At 54.7% G+C, this 12751-nt stretch overlaps 1 protein-coding gene across 6 annotated transcripts in view; it reads left to right on the top strand.

The window, feature by feature from the left end:
• FBXL18 (F-box and leucine rich repeat protein 18) overlaps nucleotides 1-12751 on the top strand; it is a 63385-nt gene that overhangs the window by 22836 nt on the left and 27798 nt on the right. For 2 of the 6 annotated variants that reach the window (XM_087417504.1, XM_014795650.2), the window contains exon 4: nucleotides 2103-2321. In XM_087417504.1, coding sequence (XP_087273630.1) covers nucleotides 2103-2321 — 219 coding nt within the window. Of the gene's footprint in view, nucleotides 1-2102; nucleotides 2322-2757; nucleotides 2945-6120; nucleotides 8309-12751 lie in introns of those variants that run through there. The other 4 variants (XM_087417501.1, XM_087417503.1, XM_087417505.1 and 1 more) reach the window with 4 other exon arrangements.

The following is a 12751-nucleotide window of genomic DNA, read 5'->3' as shown; positions in this document are numbered from 1 at the left end:
GTCTGAGAGGGACTGACGTGCCAAAGGCTGTGAAATAAAGATGGTTCCCGGAGCCTAGTTCTGCTCTCCAGGGATGATTGTTGCTAATAGGTTTTCTTCTGGGAAGATTTTGCATAGACAACCTACCCGTTGATCTCTGTTCATGAGGCTGTCTTGGTCTTTGTGTGGAACTTACCATGAGAGATCTCCGCTCTGTCGGTGCCTTCGGTTCCCTCCCCTTGGCTTCTGTGTTAGTGTCCTGGGGCTGCCCTGACAAATGACCACAAACCGGGGGGACTCAGAGCAACAGAAATTCATCCTCTCATAGTTAGGAGGCCAGAAGTCTGAGGTCAAGGTGTCGGCAGGCTGGGTTCCTTCTGGAGGCTCTGAGGGAGAGCCTGTTGCAGGCCCGTCTCCTAGCTTCTGGTGGTTGCTGGCAGTGCTGGGCGTTCCTTGGCTTGTGGATGCATTGCTCTGCTCTCTGCCTCCGTCATCACATGGCGATCTCCCTGCATGTCCCTGTGATACTGTGCCTTCACATGGCCTTCTGGTAAGGAACCAGTGACTAGGTTCCTTAGAGCCCACGCTGATCCAGCATCAAAGACCCTACTTCCAGATAAGGTCCATCACAGGGACGGGGTTGGGACTGCTACATGTCTTTTGGGGACACAATTCAACTCCCACCAGCTCCCCTCCCCATTCTTTTTTTTGTTTGTTTTTTGTGAGGAAGATCAGCTCTGAGCTAACATCCATGCCAAATCCTCCTCTTTTTGCTGAGGAAGATTGGCCCTGGGCTGACATCTGTGCCCATCTTCCTCCACTTTATATGGGACACTGCCACAGCATGGCCTGGCAAGCGGTGCGTTGGTGCGTGCCTGGGATCAAACCCAGGCTGCCAGCAGCAGAGCGCGCGCACTTAACTGCTACGCCACAGGGCCGACCCCTCCCCTCCCCATTCTCTGGGCTCTCAGCCCACCTGCACCCTCAGGTGCTCCCGGCAGCCCCTGAGTCCTGTCAACCAACCCCCCCATATCCCACCCCCGCTCTCCCCGACTCTCCCCCAGAGGAGCTCACAGGGCCTCCGGCCCAGCATCCTGCCACGAATCCAGGCATCTTTTGGTTCCACAACCATGTTCTCAGCTGGCGGCCAAACTTCCCTGTCACTTTTCCTCAGCACCCCCAACAATGTCTCCCCACTGCATCATTGTGTCCTTTCCGCTCTCTGTCTGGGTGCGCAGACTCCCAGGGAAGGGTCTGGAACATCCCCGACTCCGCTTTCCTCCAGGTCCTGCTCTTCTTCCCTGTAACTGGAGCGCCAGTGCAGACTCGCGGCACCTCCTTCCTGCCCCGTGCCGAGGCCCCTCCCTGGCGGCCAGCATGCACTCTTGCCTCTTCCCCTCCGTCTTCCTAAAGCAGGTCTGACCTGGGGGAACCCTCCAATTCTTCCTTGTGTCTACGGCTGAAGTCTTAGCTTCTTCTGTGGCCGCCCTCACCCTCAGCTCCCCCTCTGGCCGTGGATCTGTCCACTGCTGCCCCACCTTCCTGACGTGGCTGCAGTGGCCCCACCTGGCTCAGGTCCCTCCCCCCACAGCCATTCCCTACCTGTCCCTCAGTGTCTGGTGTTTGGTCGTGACGGGCAAGCAGGGCTGTGAGTACCTGTCTCCCCATTAGACTGAGCCCCCCGAGGGCAGGGACCACATGTAAGAGCATCTCTCCAGCCCCCGGCCCAGCACCTCGGTGTCTGAGGAAGGGTGGGGTGCCCAGGGGTCAGTTGGGCGCACCGAGCAGGCAGCACAGCGAGCGTGGCAGGCTCTAGATCTGAGCAGTGAGTTGGCTGGGGTCTCTAGGCAGTGGTGGGCTGGTTGCATCGGGCCTGCAGGGTCTCCCTCAAAATCAGGATCACCAAGGGAGACACGGGGGTCTGAGTCCTCATTCAGTGCTCTGGGGACTGTGGTGTAGACGGGTGTGGGGACAGCTGATCTGGGCCCTCTTTAGTATCCAAATACATGGTTGGGGGTCCTAGACCGCAAGGTACCCGCACACCACACGTCCACCGCGTCCATCAGCAGCACTGCGCTGGCGGGGGCTTGCCGCAGGTCTCACGCCGTCCTCTCTCCCCACAGGCTGGAGCAGCCCTACTTCAGTGCCAACGCCCAGTTCTTCCAGGCGCTGAGCCAGTGCTCCGCGCTGCAGCGCCTGTGCCTGGTCTCCCGCAGCGGCACCCTCCAGCCCGAGGCCGTGCTGGCCTTCATGGCCCGCTGCCTGCATGTCGTCGTGTGCCACATGTTCACTGGGGAGTCCCTCACCACCTGCAAGAGCCTGCAGCAGTCCCTCCTCCGAAGGTGAGTGGGCGCCACTGGGGCCTGGGGGTGACCAGGAGGCCTCGAGAGCATCACCATCCCAGCAAACCTGTCCCTGTCCCCGAAGGGGTCTTGCTCGCTGTTCTTCCCTCAGGCTTCATCGAGTGCCCAACAGTTATTTCATGGAACTGGAAAACGTTGGGCAGTGGTGGGGTGAGAAGGGGTGGTTTCCCTTAGCAGCAGCACCTCATCTCCCTGGGCGTTCTCTCCGCCACTCAGTGAGTTCTGTACCTAGTTGAAGCCCCCTCACCCCCGAGCATGGAACTGTTCTTTTCCTCTTCCAGCTCCCTGTATCGTAGCGTCACGTGTCCCCATAGTGCGATTATCAGAACGAGGAACGCAGAGTGCAGTACCGCTAGTCGGCCTCAGACCTTAGACGTTCATCACTCTCCCCACTCAGGTCCTTTTTCTGTTCCAGGATTCGGTTCAGCACCCCTCGTCATGTGCAGTTGTCACATCTCCTCAGCCTTCTCCAAGCTTCGACAGGCCTCAGTCTTTCCTTGGCTTTCGTGACCTTGACACTTTTGAGGAGCACTGGCCGGGTCTTTGGGAGAATGTCCATCAGTTTGGGTTTGTCTGATGTTTCTGCCCGGAAAACCACACAGGTGATGCCGTGTCCTTCTCAGTGAAGCATATTGGGGCACGTGGTGGTGTTACAGCTTGTTGCTGGTGACGTTGACCTTGACCACTTGGTTAAAGTGGTGTCTACCAGGTTTCTCCTCTGTGAGGTCACTGTTGTTCCCTTTCTTTTTTTTAAAGATTTTTTATTTATTTATTTTTCCCCCAAAGCCCCAGCAGATAGTTGTCTGTCATAGCTGCACATCCTTCTAGTTGCCGTATGTGGGACGCGGCCCCAGCATGGCCAGAGGAGCGGTGCGTCGGTGCGCACCCGGGATCCGAACCCGGGCCGCCGGCAGCACAGTGCACGCACTTAACCCCCAAGCCACGGGGCCAGCCCCAGTTGTTCCCTTTCTAATTAATAATTATCTTGTGGGGAGATACTTCAAGAGTCTGCAAATACCCTGTTTCTTGTCAGACTTTTGCCCATTGATTCTGGCACCAGTTGATGGATCTTGCCAGTAACAGGTGTTACTTTGAGGTTTGTCTGATGATGGTTTTCTGTTTCCTTCCTTCCTTCTGTATTTTTTTAATGGGAGCGCTGCTGTGAGAAAGCCCTGTCCCTTCTCCCCAGTTATTTATTTATTCGATTATTTACTTTTGTCAGTGTGGACTCATGGGATTTATTTTATTCAGTAGGTTTTACTCCACTGCTCTCACTGTTTGTGTTGTTGCTCAGATTGTTCCAGATTTGGCCGTGGATGTTCTTTCAAGTGGGTGCTGTGCCCTTGCAACATGCCCTTCTTTCTTGAGCACTTCCTTACTTCTGTCACTACGGGACATTCCAGGCTCATCTTGTATTTCCCCTGCCCCTGCCCCTGCCCTGGAATTGACCATTTCTCTAAGGAGCCCTGGTTTCTTTTATTGGAGAGTGGGATTTAGAAACCAAGATGAGGCATTAGGTGTGCTCATTGCTAGTGGGGTGTCGTCACCTCTAGGCCTGGTCAGTGGACAGTGCAGGAAGTTGATCTGTGCACAGACACACACCCCTGTGTTTATTTCCATATTATCCATTTGCATTTATATTAAAAATGAGTTCATGCTGATGCCTCTGATTCCAGCCCAGCATCACAGGGCCTCTTGTAGCCTGCTCCCTTCCTTACCTTCTCTCTCTTCTCTCTCCAACAGCGAACAGCCTGGCTCTCAGTATCCACAGTGTATTTCCTGACTTGTTCAGTCCTAGGTGTGCATGAGGCAGTTTCAAAATCACCAGCCCATTGCCCTGGGAGACACACACCTGCCCCTTGGAGCATAATGTTTGCGTACCCTCTTTGGCTTTAGCTTGACAGTATCCATTCAGAATACCGCTTTCCAGAGTTACTTGGGATGGTTTTCTTCCCGCCTCCCTCTGTGTGGTTGTGTTACTCGATCACGATGTGGTCAGATTCATTTATTACTGCCTAATGTTCCAGATTGCCTTCACCCCACGTCCTGCTTGGTTGGTTTGTGTGTTTTTTTCAAATGTGAAGCCTCATTGTGGTTCTCAGCGTCAGAGCTCTATAAAAGGTGGGCTCGGAGAGGTGCTGCCCCCTCAGCTCCTACCCCCATCCCTCGATACCCACCCCAGACCCCAGTCTCAGCAGTCCTCCTGTGTCCCTCTATGTGTCTTCTGCACAGATGAGCAGACACAGAACGTGTTCTCCTATCTCTTCCTTTCTTATACGCACTTTGCTTTTTCATTCACTGATAACATCTTGGAAATCTCTCTGTATCAGGTCATACAGCTCTTGCTCATTCTTTTTACAGCTCTGCATTCTGTTTTCATTGTGGTAAAATACACATAACAAAATTTACCATTTTAACTGTTTTTAAGTGTACAGTCCCATGGTTTTAAGTATGTTCACATTGTTGTGCACCTGTCCCACCGTCCATCTCCAGATCTTTTCCATCTTCCCAAACTAAAACTCTGTCTGCATTAAACACTCACTCCCACCCCATCCCCCAGCCCTGGCACCCACCCTTCTACTTTTTGTCTATGAGTTTGACTGTTCTAGGGACCTCATAGAAGTGGAATTTGTCCTTTTGTGTCTGGCTTTTTCTGCATTCCTTTTTTTTTTTTTTTTTGTGAGGAAGATTGGCCCTGAGCTAATATCTGCCAATCCCCCTCTTTTTGCTGAGGAAGACTGGCCCTGCGCTAACATCTGTGCCCATCTTCCTCTACTTTATACGGGATGCCTGACAAGCGGTGAGTCAGTGTGAGCCTGGGATCTGAACCTGCGAACCCGGGGCCACCAAAGCAAAGCACGTGCACTTAACTGCTTCGCCACTGAGCCGGCCCCTCTGCATTCCTTTTGTGATTTATTTTAAGAATCTTAAAAAACAGAAATAAAGGATCATCATATATTGATTGAAATAAAGCCCCTCTGACTCCCTGAACCTACAGCGTGAGTTTGCTTTTTGACTCTCTGAAATGCCTGCAGGCATCCGCGAGAAGCACAGCGTTTGTTCCGCTTGTTTGTAATGTCCGTACGTGTGTAACTCCGCACACGGGCTGCAGCCTGGGCTTCCCTCCAGCGTTGTGTTGAGGTGTGTCATTGCTGCTCGCGTGGAGCTGGTGCGTTCCTGTTTTGTGCTGTGTGGTAATCCTTCAGCGGGCTCATTGCTTTTTCTGCATCTGTTCTGTGGGGGAGAGTCTGGTTGTTTCCAGTGTTTCCTCTGTCCTGGTGCATATCCCCGTGTGGGTCTCCCCATGGGTAGGTGTACAGGTCGCTAGATGCGGCATTGTGGGGCGTGTTCGAGGAATTGCCACATTGCTCTCCACAGCGCTTCTCCTGAGCCAGCTGCCCCGTAGCAGGTGTTAGAGTTCTTGCTCCGTGTCCTTGTTCCCTTCTGTGACAGCGTCAGACTTCCTGATGTTCCCAGTCTCTGCCATCTGAGCTTGCGTCTTCTGTTCCTAGTGAGCATCCTTTGCTGTGTTTACTGCCAGGTCGTGCCTCCTCCTCTGTGGTCATCTCTTGATCCCTTGGGGCCTCTCCTGTTGGGTTTCTTTAGGGCAGGGAAGGGGAGAGCTCTGGACTGGTGTTCCTTCCCTGCGGCCTTGGGGGTGTGCTGGCTGCAGAGGCTGGGCTGGTGCCCCTGACTCCATGGGCCATGGTGTCACGTGTCCTGAGGCTTCTGCCCTCCTGCTGGTTTTCCCTGCCTGCTATGGTCGCTGTTGTTTCAGGTTGCTGTCATGAGTTGCTGACGCCCCGCACTGCTCCACACACACCCAAAGCCTCCTTTTAGATCTGCCACTTGTCCTGTTCCCTGGTCTGAGAACCCAGATGTCAAAGCCTGTTGGTTTGTGGCGGAATACAGCCAAATGGGCTTTGAGTGACAGCTACGAGGTCTCTCCCCCAGAAACATGAACTTGACTGCTGCATTGTAGAGGATTCAAAGACGTCCTGTGAACGCAGATCCCACTGTGTATTAAGTTGCCAGATGCCTTTGGTCAAGTAAGTTTTTACTGTCCATCCAACAGGAGGTGGTGAGCTGGTTTTGCCTAAGATTTGCAGGAAAAGCCATTAGGTGAGGTGGTGTTCACAGGGTCCACTTTAGTAGAATGCTCCAGATTCCACGACTTCTCACCTGTGTGCCTCTGTAGCGCTCCAGAAATCCCCCTGGTGTGAGGTGGGCAGGGTGAGGGCAGCGGAGGTCAAGTGCAGATGCTCGGGATTTCTGAGCCTCCTGACTTACACTGGGGAAGTCGGGGCAGGGTGGGATTCAAGTCTCACGTAATTGGCTGCAGTTACTTAGTGTTAGATCGTCCACCTCTCTCTTGGGGAGAAACCATCGCACAGGTTGATGGGCGCACCAGCGGGCCGTCCCTGTAGCCAGCATGAGAGAAAAAATTTTATTTATTTATTTATTTATTTATTTATTTTTAAAGTTTTGTATTTATATATGATGATTTAATTTTACTTTTTTTTTTTTTTTAATTTTATTTATTTTTTTTCCCCCAAAGCCCCAGTAGATAGTTGCATGTCATAGCTGCACATCCTTCTAGTTGCTGTATGTGGGACTCGGCCTCAGCATGGCTGGAGAAGCGGTGCGTCGGTGCGCGCCCGAGATCTGAACCCGGGCCGCCAGCAGCGGAGCGCGTGCACTTAACCACTAAGCCACGGGGCCAGCCCGAGAGAAGAAATTTTAAATCAGCAATCTTTGTCTTTCTCGTCTATGCTCAAGTCCTTTGAGATGCAAAGATCTTTTTTTTTAATTAGGAGGGTAATTTTTAATTTTAAAGACTTGTTTATCCACATAACATAAACTTTACCATTTTAACCATTTTTTAAAAAATTTTATTTATTTATTTATTTTCCCCCCAAAGCCCCAGTAGATAGTTGTACATCAGAGTGCACATCCCTCTAGTTGCTGTATGTGGGACGCGGCCTCAGCATGGCTGGAGAAACGGTGCGTCGGTGCGTGCCCGGGATCCGAACCCCGGCCGCCAGCAGCGGAGCGTGCGCACTTAACCGCTAAGCCACAGGGCCGGCCCTTAACCATTTTTAAATGTACAGTTTCAGTGACCTTGAGCACGTTCACAATGTGCTTCCATCACCACCACTCGTCTCCAGAGCTTGTTCATCTTCCCAAACTGACATCGGTCCCCGTGCAACACTCACCCTCTCCCCTCCCCCAGCCCTGGGAACCTCTACCCCACTTTCTTTTTCTGTGAATCGATGCAAAGATCTTTGAACTCTATGTTTTTCCTGTCTCTGCACTTTGTTTAGACTTAGAAGCCATGGCTACTTGGACGGTTGTGGGTAAAGGTGGTGGATTTAAATACACTTCTCCTCCTTGTGGGGCAGTGTTCCCCCTCCCTGCCCTCTGTTAGGGCCTTTCTAGAAGGGGTGTGTCCTCTTGCCTGCTCTTCCTTGCAGACCAGGGCCCCATCTTTCCCTCGTGAGTGTGGCGTTCCTGGAGGTGGAGCTGGAACTGAGAGAAGCGCCCAGAACCTGACTGAAGGCAGGAGGAGTGCATCCTGGAGAGAATTGGACCCGAGCAGGTTGTGTGGGGCGTGAAGCAGTTAGAGACCTCTCGCGAGGAAATGCCACTGGCCACTGAAGCCAGCAGCACCCTGAGGAGGGTTGGGTGTGACACCCTCATGTCAGCATGGCCGAGAGGGTCGCAGCTGCCCTTCCCTGGTTTCCTGTGCTCCATGGGCCTGGGGACATGGCTGAGGAGCCCCAGCTGTTCACAGAATTCCAAGCAGAGCTGTGGGCCAGGAGGTCTCTAGCATCATCGGGGTCCAGCGGTTCTGTGGACAGACTCCATGTTGGTCTGTTGTCTTTGTGGTTTGCTGCTGAATTTCTCAGGAAAAATCCTGGCTAAGGTTTTCCCCTCCCTGGTTGTAAAAATAATATGTGTTTATAATATTTCGACAAATTTAGACTATGTGTCAAGCTATGTTTAAGTGAAAACTCCCCGTGGTTCCACCAACCAGAGGTCGTTGTGGCCAGCAGACCCGGGATGGAGTTAGCATATGGTTTTGTCATCTGATTTTTTTTGATTTAACACTGCGTCGTGGATGTTTTTTGTGTCAAACAATAAAGCTGCAAATGATATTTCTAATGCTGTTAGTACCGCTTGTGTGGGGGCTGTGGTAGTCTCTGGCCGTCAGTGCTAACACTGTGTGTCATTGACTCCTTCACGTTAGACCCGGATTTCCCAGCTGTGAAGCTGGGTAGAGGTCCGGGGTTGGTGAGGGCGCGCTCCCTGCTCCCCATCGTGTCTCCACCCCTCAGCGTCCTTGTGTTGTGAAGTGGAGCTGATGCCTGCTGGTGTACTCAGTTTTCGGAGGGCCCAGTGAGATGCAGGCTGTACAGCGCCTGACCACGGGGCTCTGGGCTGGATGGTAGCTGTTTGGGAACCAGGGTTGGGGGCAGGTGTGCAGCTGCTCAGCCTGGCGCTCCCCCCGGCCTGCCTGCTCACTGCCCGCTGGGCTGGTAGGGGAGGCAAAGCCTGGTTTTCTCCGTGTGGCGATGAAGACGGCACTGCACCTAGCTCTGCCCTTTCAGCTGCTGGGAGGAGCATTGTTCTTCCTCAGCCTCGCCAACACGCAGAAGGTGCCCACATTCATGAGGGCTCCGGCCTGCGGGGAGCTGACACCTCCTGGGTGGACGTGCTCTGCCATAGGGGCTTGCAGCAGGCTCGTTGGCTTCCAGCTGTTGCCGAGAGCCCAGGCCTCTGAGACCCAGGCTGTGTGGGGCTCTGCCTCTTCTCGGCCCTGACGGTGACTCCTGCAGGAATGAGGACCAGCTCTGGGAGTTGCCGGTTTTCCCACCATCTGTGCGCACAGGAGCCTTCTCCAAAGCAGAGACCGTCTGTGGTGAAGCCACTCAGAAGACCTGTGCTTGTGACAAGAAAGGGTCTGAACATCCGCAGCCCCTCTCAGGCATCACCTGATGACGAAGCTGCTCTGTCCTTCTGACCCTCAGAATCTTTCTCAACACAGTGCTCCAGGCCACTTGATCACACTTGGCACTAGATGCCAGTCCCTGCCCTAAGCTTCTCTTTCTCGCTCTCGGTTCTGTTCTTGAGGTCCGTGTCTGCGGCCCTCTTCTGCCTGCAGCCTGCTCCTGTCCTTGTGGCCTGCTCCAGTGTGGCCTCCCTGTGGCTGTGAGCTCCCTCCTCCAGCCTCTTAGACCGTACCCCACCTGCCCTTTCTTAGGGAACGTAGCACTTTGCCCATATTATGATGTTCTTTGCATCCCCCATTAGATTATGAGATTTTGGAGGGCTGGAGTGCAGCAGCTCTTCCTTCCTTATGCGTCTTTGTACCCCCAGCATGAGGCTGGCCCGGGGTCGGGCTCACTGGTGGCCCCAGTGGGCGCTAGTCACGGTGAATACCTGGAGGGCCGGTCATCGCCAATGCTTGATGCACGGTGTGTGAGACCAGACCTGAGGTTGGCCTTGGTTAAGTGGACTTCCTGGGCAGAAGCTGTACCAGTCCATCTGTCCCCATCATGACAGGGACCCACCGAGCACCTGGTGCTGGCTGAGGGGCATGGAGGGCGCTCTCTAGGCCATGGGGCTGGATGCCCTGTGCTCCTCCAGCAAACATTCCTGGAGCCCCTGCTCTGAGCGCCGTCCTGGATGCCGGGGGCCTCTTTACTGAGCGCTCCCTTTGTGCCAGCAGTGTGTATTGTCTTTTTTTTTTTTTTAATTTAATTAATTAATTTATTTTTTCCCCAAAGCCCCAGTAGATAGTTGCATGTCATAGCTGCACATCCTTCTAGTTGCTGTATGTGGGACGCAGCCCCAGCATGGCTGGAGAAGCGGTGTGTCGCTGTGCGCCTGGGATCTGACCCCGGGCCGCCAGCAGTGGAGTGCGCGCACTTAACCGCTAAGCCACGGGGCCACGGGGCCGGCCCTGTGTGTTGCCTTTGTTCAAACCTCACAAAAGCCCTGTGAGGTACGCACCATTAGCCCCGGTGTGCAGATGGGGAAACAGGCTCTGAGAGGCGGGTGAGTAGTGAAGCCAGGTTTGCATCCAGAGGGGAGAAGGGCACCTACACCCTTTAGGGGGCCATGCCTGGTGGTGCTTGGGGCCTTCCAGGGCCGTGTGGGTATCTCACCCTCACCCCCTGGCGTCTGACGGAGGCTCACAGGCCTGAAGAATCATCAGAACTAGGTCTGCTCAAAACCTTCCTCCTGTGGGTGTGCTTCTGGGGGCAGGGCCAAGAGACAGCCCCACAGACAAGTGGGAGTGGCCCCTTGGTGTCCGTCTGCATGGATGTCTTCCTCCGCTGCCCAAGCTTGTCCCCGGTGCCCACTGCCCAGTTCTCTGCCGTGTGGCCCCCACCTCAGGTCCAGGTCGTCCAGCACGGCCTGCAGAAGCCTTTCCTGGCTGGTTGGCTCCGGGCAGCTTGGGCCACGCCCAGGGGACCTGCTGGCCTTCTTGCCACCTTCAGGCCCTGTCCTCTCTCCCCTTAAGGCCTTTGCTGCTTGCTGTGCAGTGGGGTGCTGGCTGCTTTTCTGCGAGGTCTCCAGCAGATGGCGCCAGGGCTCACGGTAACCAGCACGCTCAACCACGCGGAGCTCCTGGTTTACCTTCTCCTCCAGGCCTGCGTTCCACCAGAGGGGTAACATGGAAAGGAAAAGGCTGGAATTAGTTGTCACTTTTTCCGACGCCTGCCTTTTTCTCACCCTTTTCCCTGCCTCAAGCTCAGAGAATTATTGAGCGGGAGGAAGTGCCTGGCGCAGGCGCTTCTGCTGCTTGCCTGCCCACTCATCTCTGTGGCCTTGAGGTCTTGCCGGTTTCTCCGTGACTCAGCCAACGGAGCTGGTGTCGCGTCTGCAGCCTTCTTGTTGTGAAAGTCTCTTTTCTCGATCAGCACCGCCTGACCTACCTGTGGATATGTCTCAGCAGGTGGTCGTTGGCGGCCCTTTCTTCTTGTTGCCCTGCCCTTTGTGGGTTTGGCCCTGGGACCTGCAGCTCTGGCCCTGCCGGCACCTCTCAGGAAGCACAGGCCGCAGGCGGGCGGCCTCGGCGGCCTCAGTCGTAAGGCCAGTTCGAGACTGTCCTGGAGGTGGTTGTGACGATGGGAGGCGATGGTGTCCAGCACCGAGCATGCCATCCTGAGCAACATTCCTTCTCTATCTTCTGTGTCTTGACTCTGCTCTTTCAGGTTTGAAACTTAAACCCTGGACATCTCTCGGCCTTCTTGTGGCAGGTACTCTTCACTAGGTTTTGGAGCAGCTTTCTTCTGCATCTTCCCCTCACTTGGGCCCTTCTGGTGGCCCCAGTGCCAGGTCTGGAGTGAGAGTTTGGGACAGTGCTGTGGAGAGCGGCGGCTCTTTGTGGGCTCTGGAGGGCCTTGTGCCCTCCTCTGGGGGCAAGGCGAAGCTTTCCTCCTGCTTCTCTCCTGGAAGCACCCCAAATTCATTGGGTTGGGGTGTTCGCCCTCACCTCCGTCCTGGCCTCGGGGACAGCCTGCCCAGTGGTCAGAGCCAGCCTCTCTGTTTCACTTCCTGTCTCTCCTAGAAAGCCGGCTGAGTTAACGCACAGCTGCCCTGCCCGTTTGCATGGACCAGAGGGAGCCGGGGCCTGGAAGGGCCTGCCCACCAGAGGGGCTGTCTGGCCCCTGGTCAGCCTGCAGCTTGGGCAGTGTCAGGAGCGAGGGACTGGGCCGTGTGGCCCTGTCGTGGGACTGCCCTTTGAGTCTTCCTCTCCGTGCTGTGCACTGAGCCCATGCCTCTGCCGTCCCTCCCCAGACATTGCAGAGGGCTGGGAGGGCCCTTCCAAGGGGGTTTCAGAGCTTTTCCGATTTTCTTTGACTCTCCCATTTGTGAAAGTTTCCTGCAAGGCCTAGTGGCATCTGGGGTGTGGGTGAGGGCAGTGCCCCTCTTTTGGTTTCTGATTCACTTTTGGTTTCCTGCGGGGAGTGACAACAACTCGCTTTGGTCTGTGTGGCATCGTGCTGAGGTCAGACCCACCTATGCCCTCAGATCCCACGATCCGGGCTCACATTCTGGCCTCTTCACTTACTGGCTCTGTGACTTTGAGCAAATTACTTCCCTCTCTGAGCTGAGTTTCCTATCTATGAAAGAGCAGCCATCGTCCTTGTGTTGCTGTAACCTAGTGGTGACCTCATTGCCAACTCTGTGTGCCATCCTGGTGAGTGTTACACGGGTCCCTGATGACCACATGGCAGCAGTGCCTTCTCCCCACTTTGCAGATGAGGGAACCCAACTTTGTGAGGTTTGGGGATTGCTGTGGTCATCCTCCAAGTGAGTGGCCGAGCTGGCATTGGATGCCGGTGGGGCTGTTCTGCTGCCTCCCTAGTAACCCACGGTGCCCTGTAGGGACGGCA

The sequence above is a fragment of the Ceratotherium simum genome, chromosome 26 (genome assembly GCF_057802395.1).
Source record: "Ceratotherium simum simum isolate JZ-2026a chromosome 26, ASM5780239v1, whole genome shotgun sequence".
NCBI classification, from domain to species: domain Eukaryota; kingdom Metazoa; phylum Chordata; class Mammalia; order Perissodactyla; family Rhinocerotidae; genus Ceratotherium; species Ceratotherium simum.
Note: the sequence above shows the minus strand (reverse complement) of the source record. Positions and strands in the feature narration are given on the sequence as shown.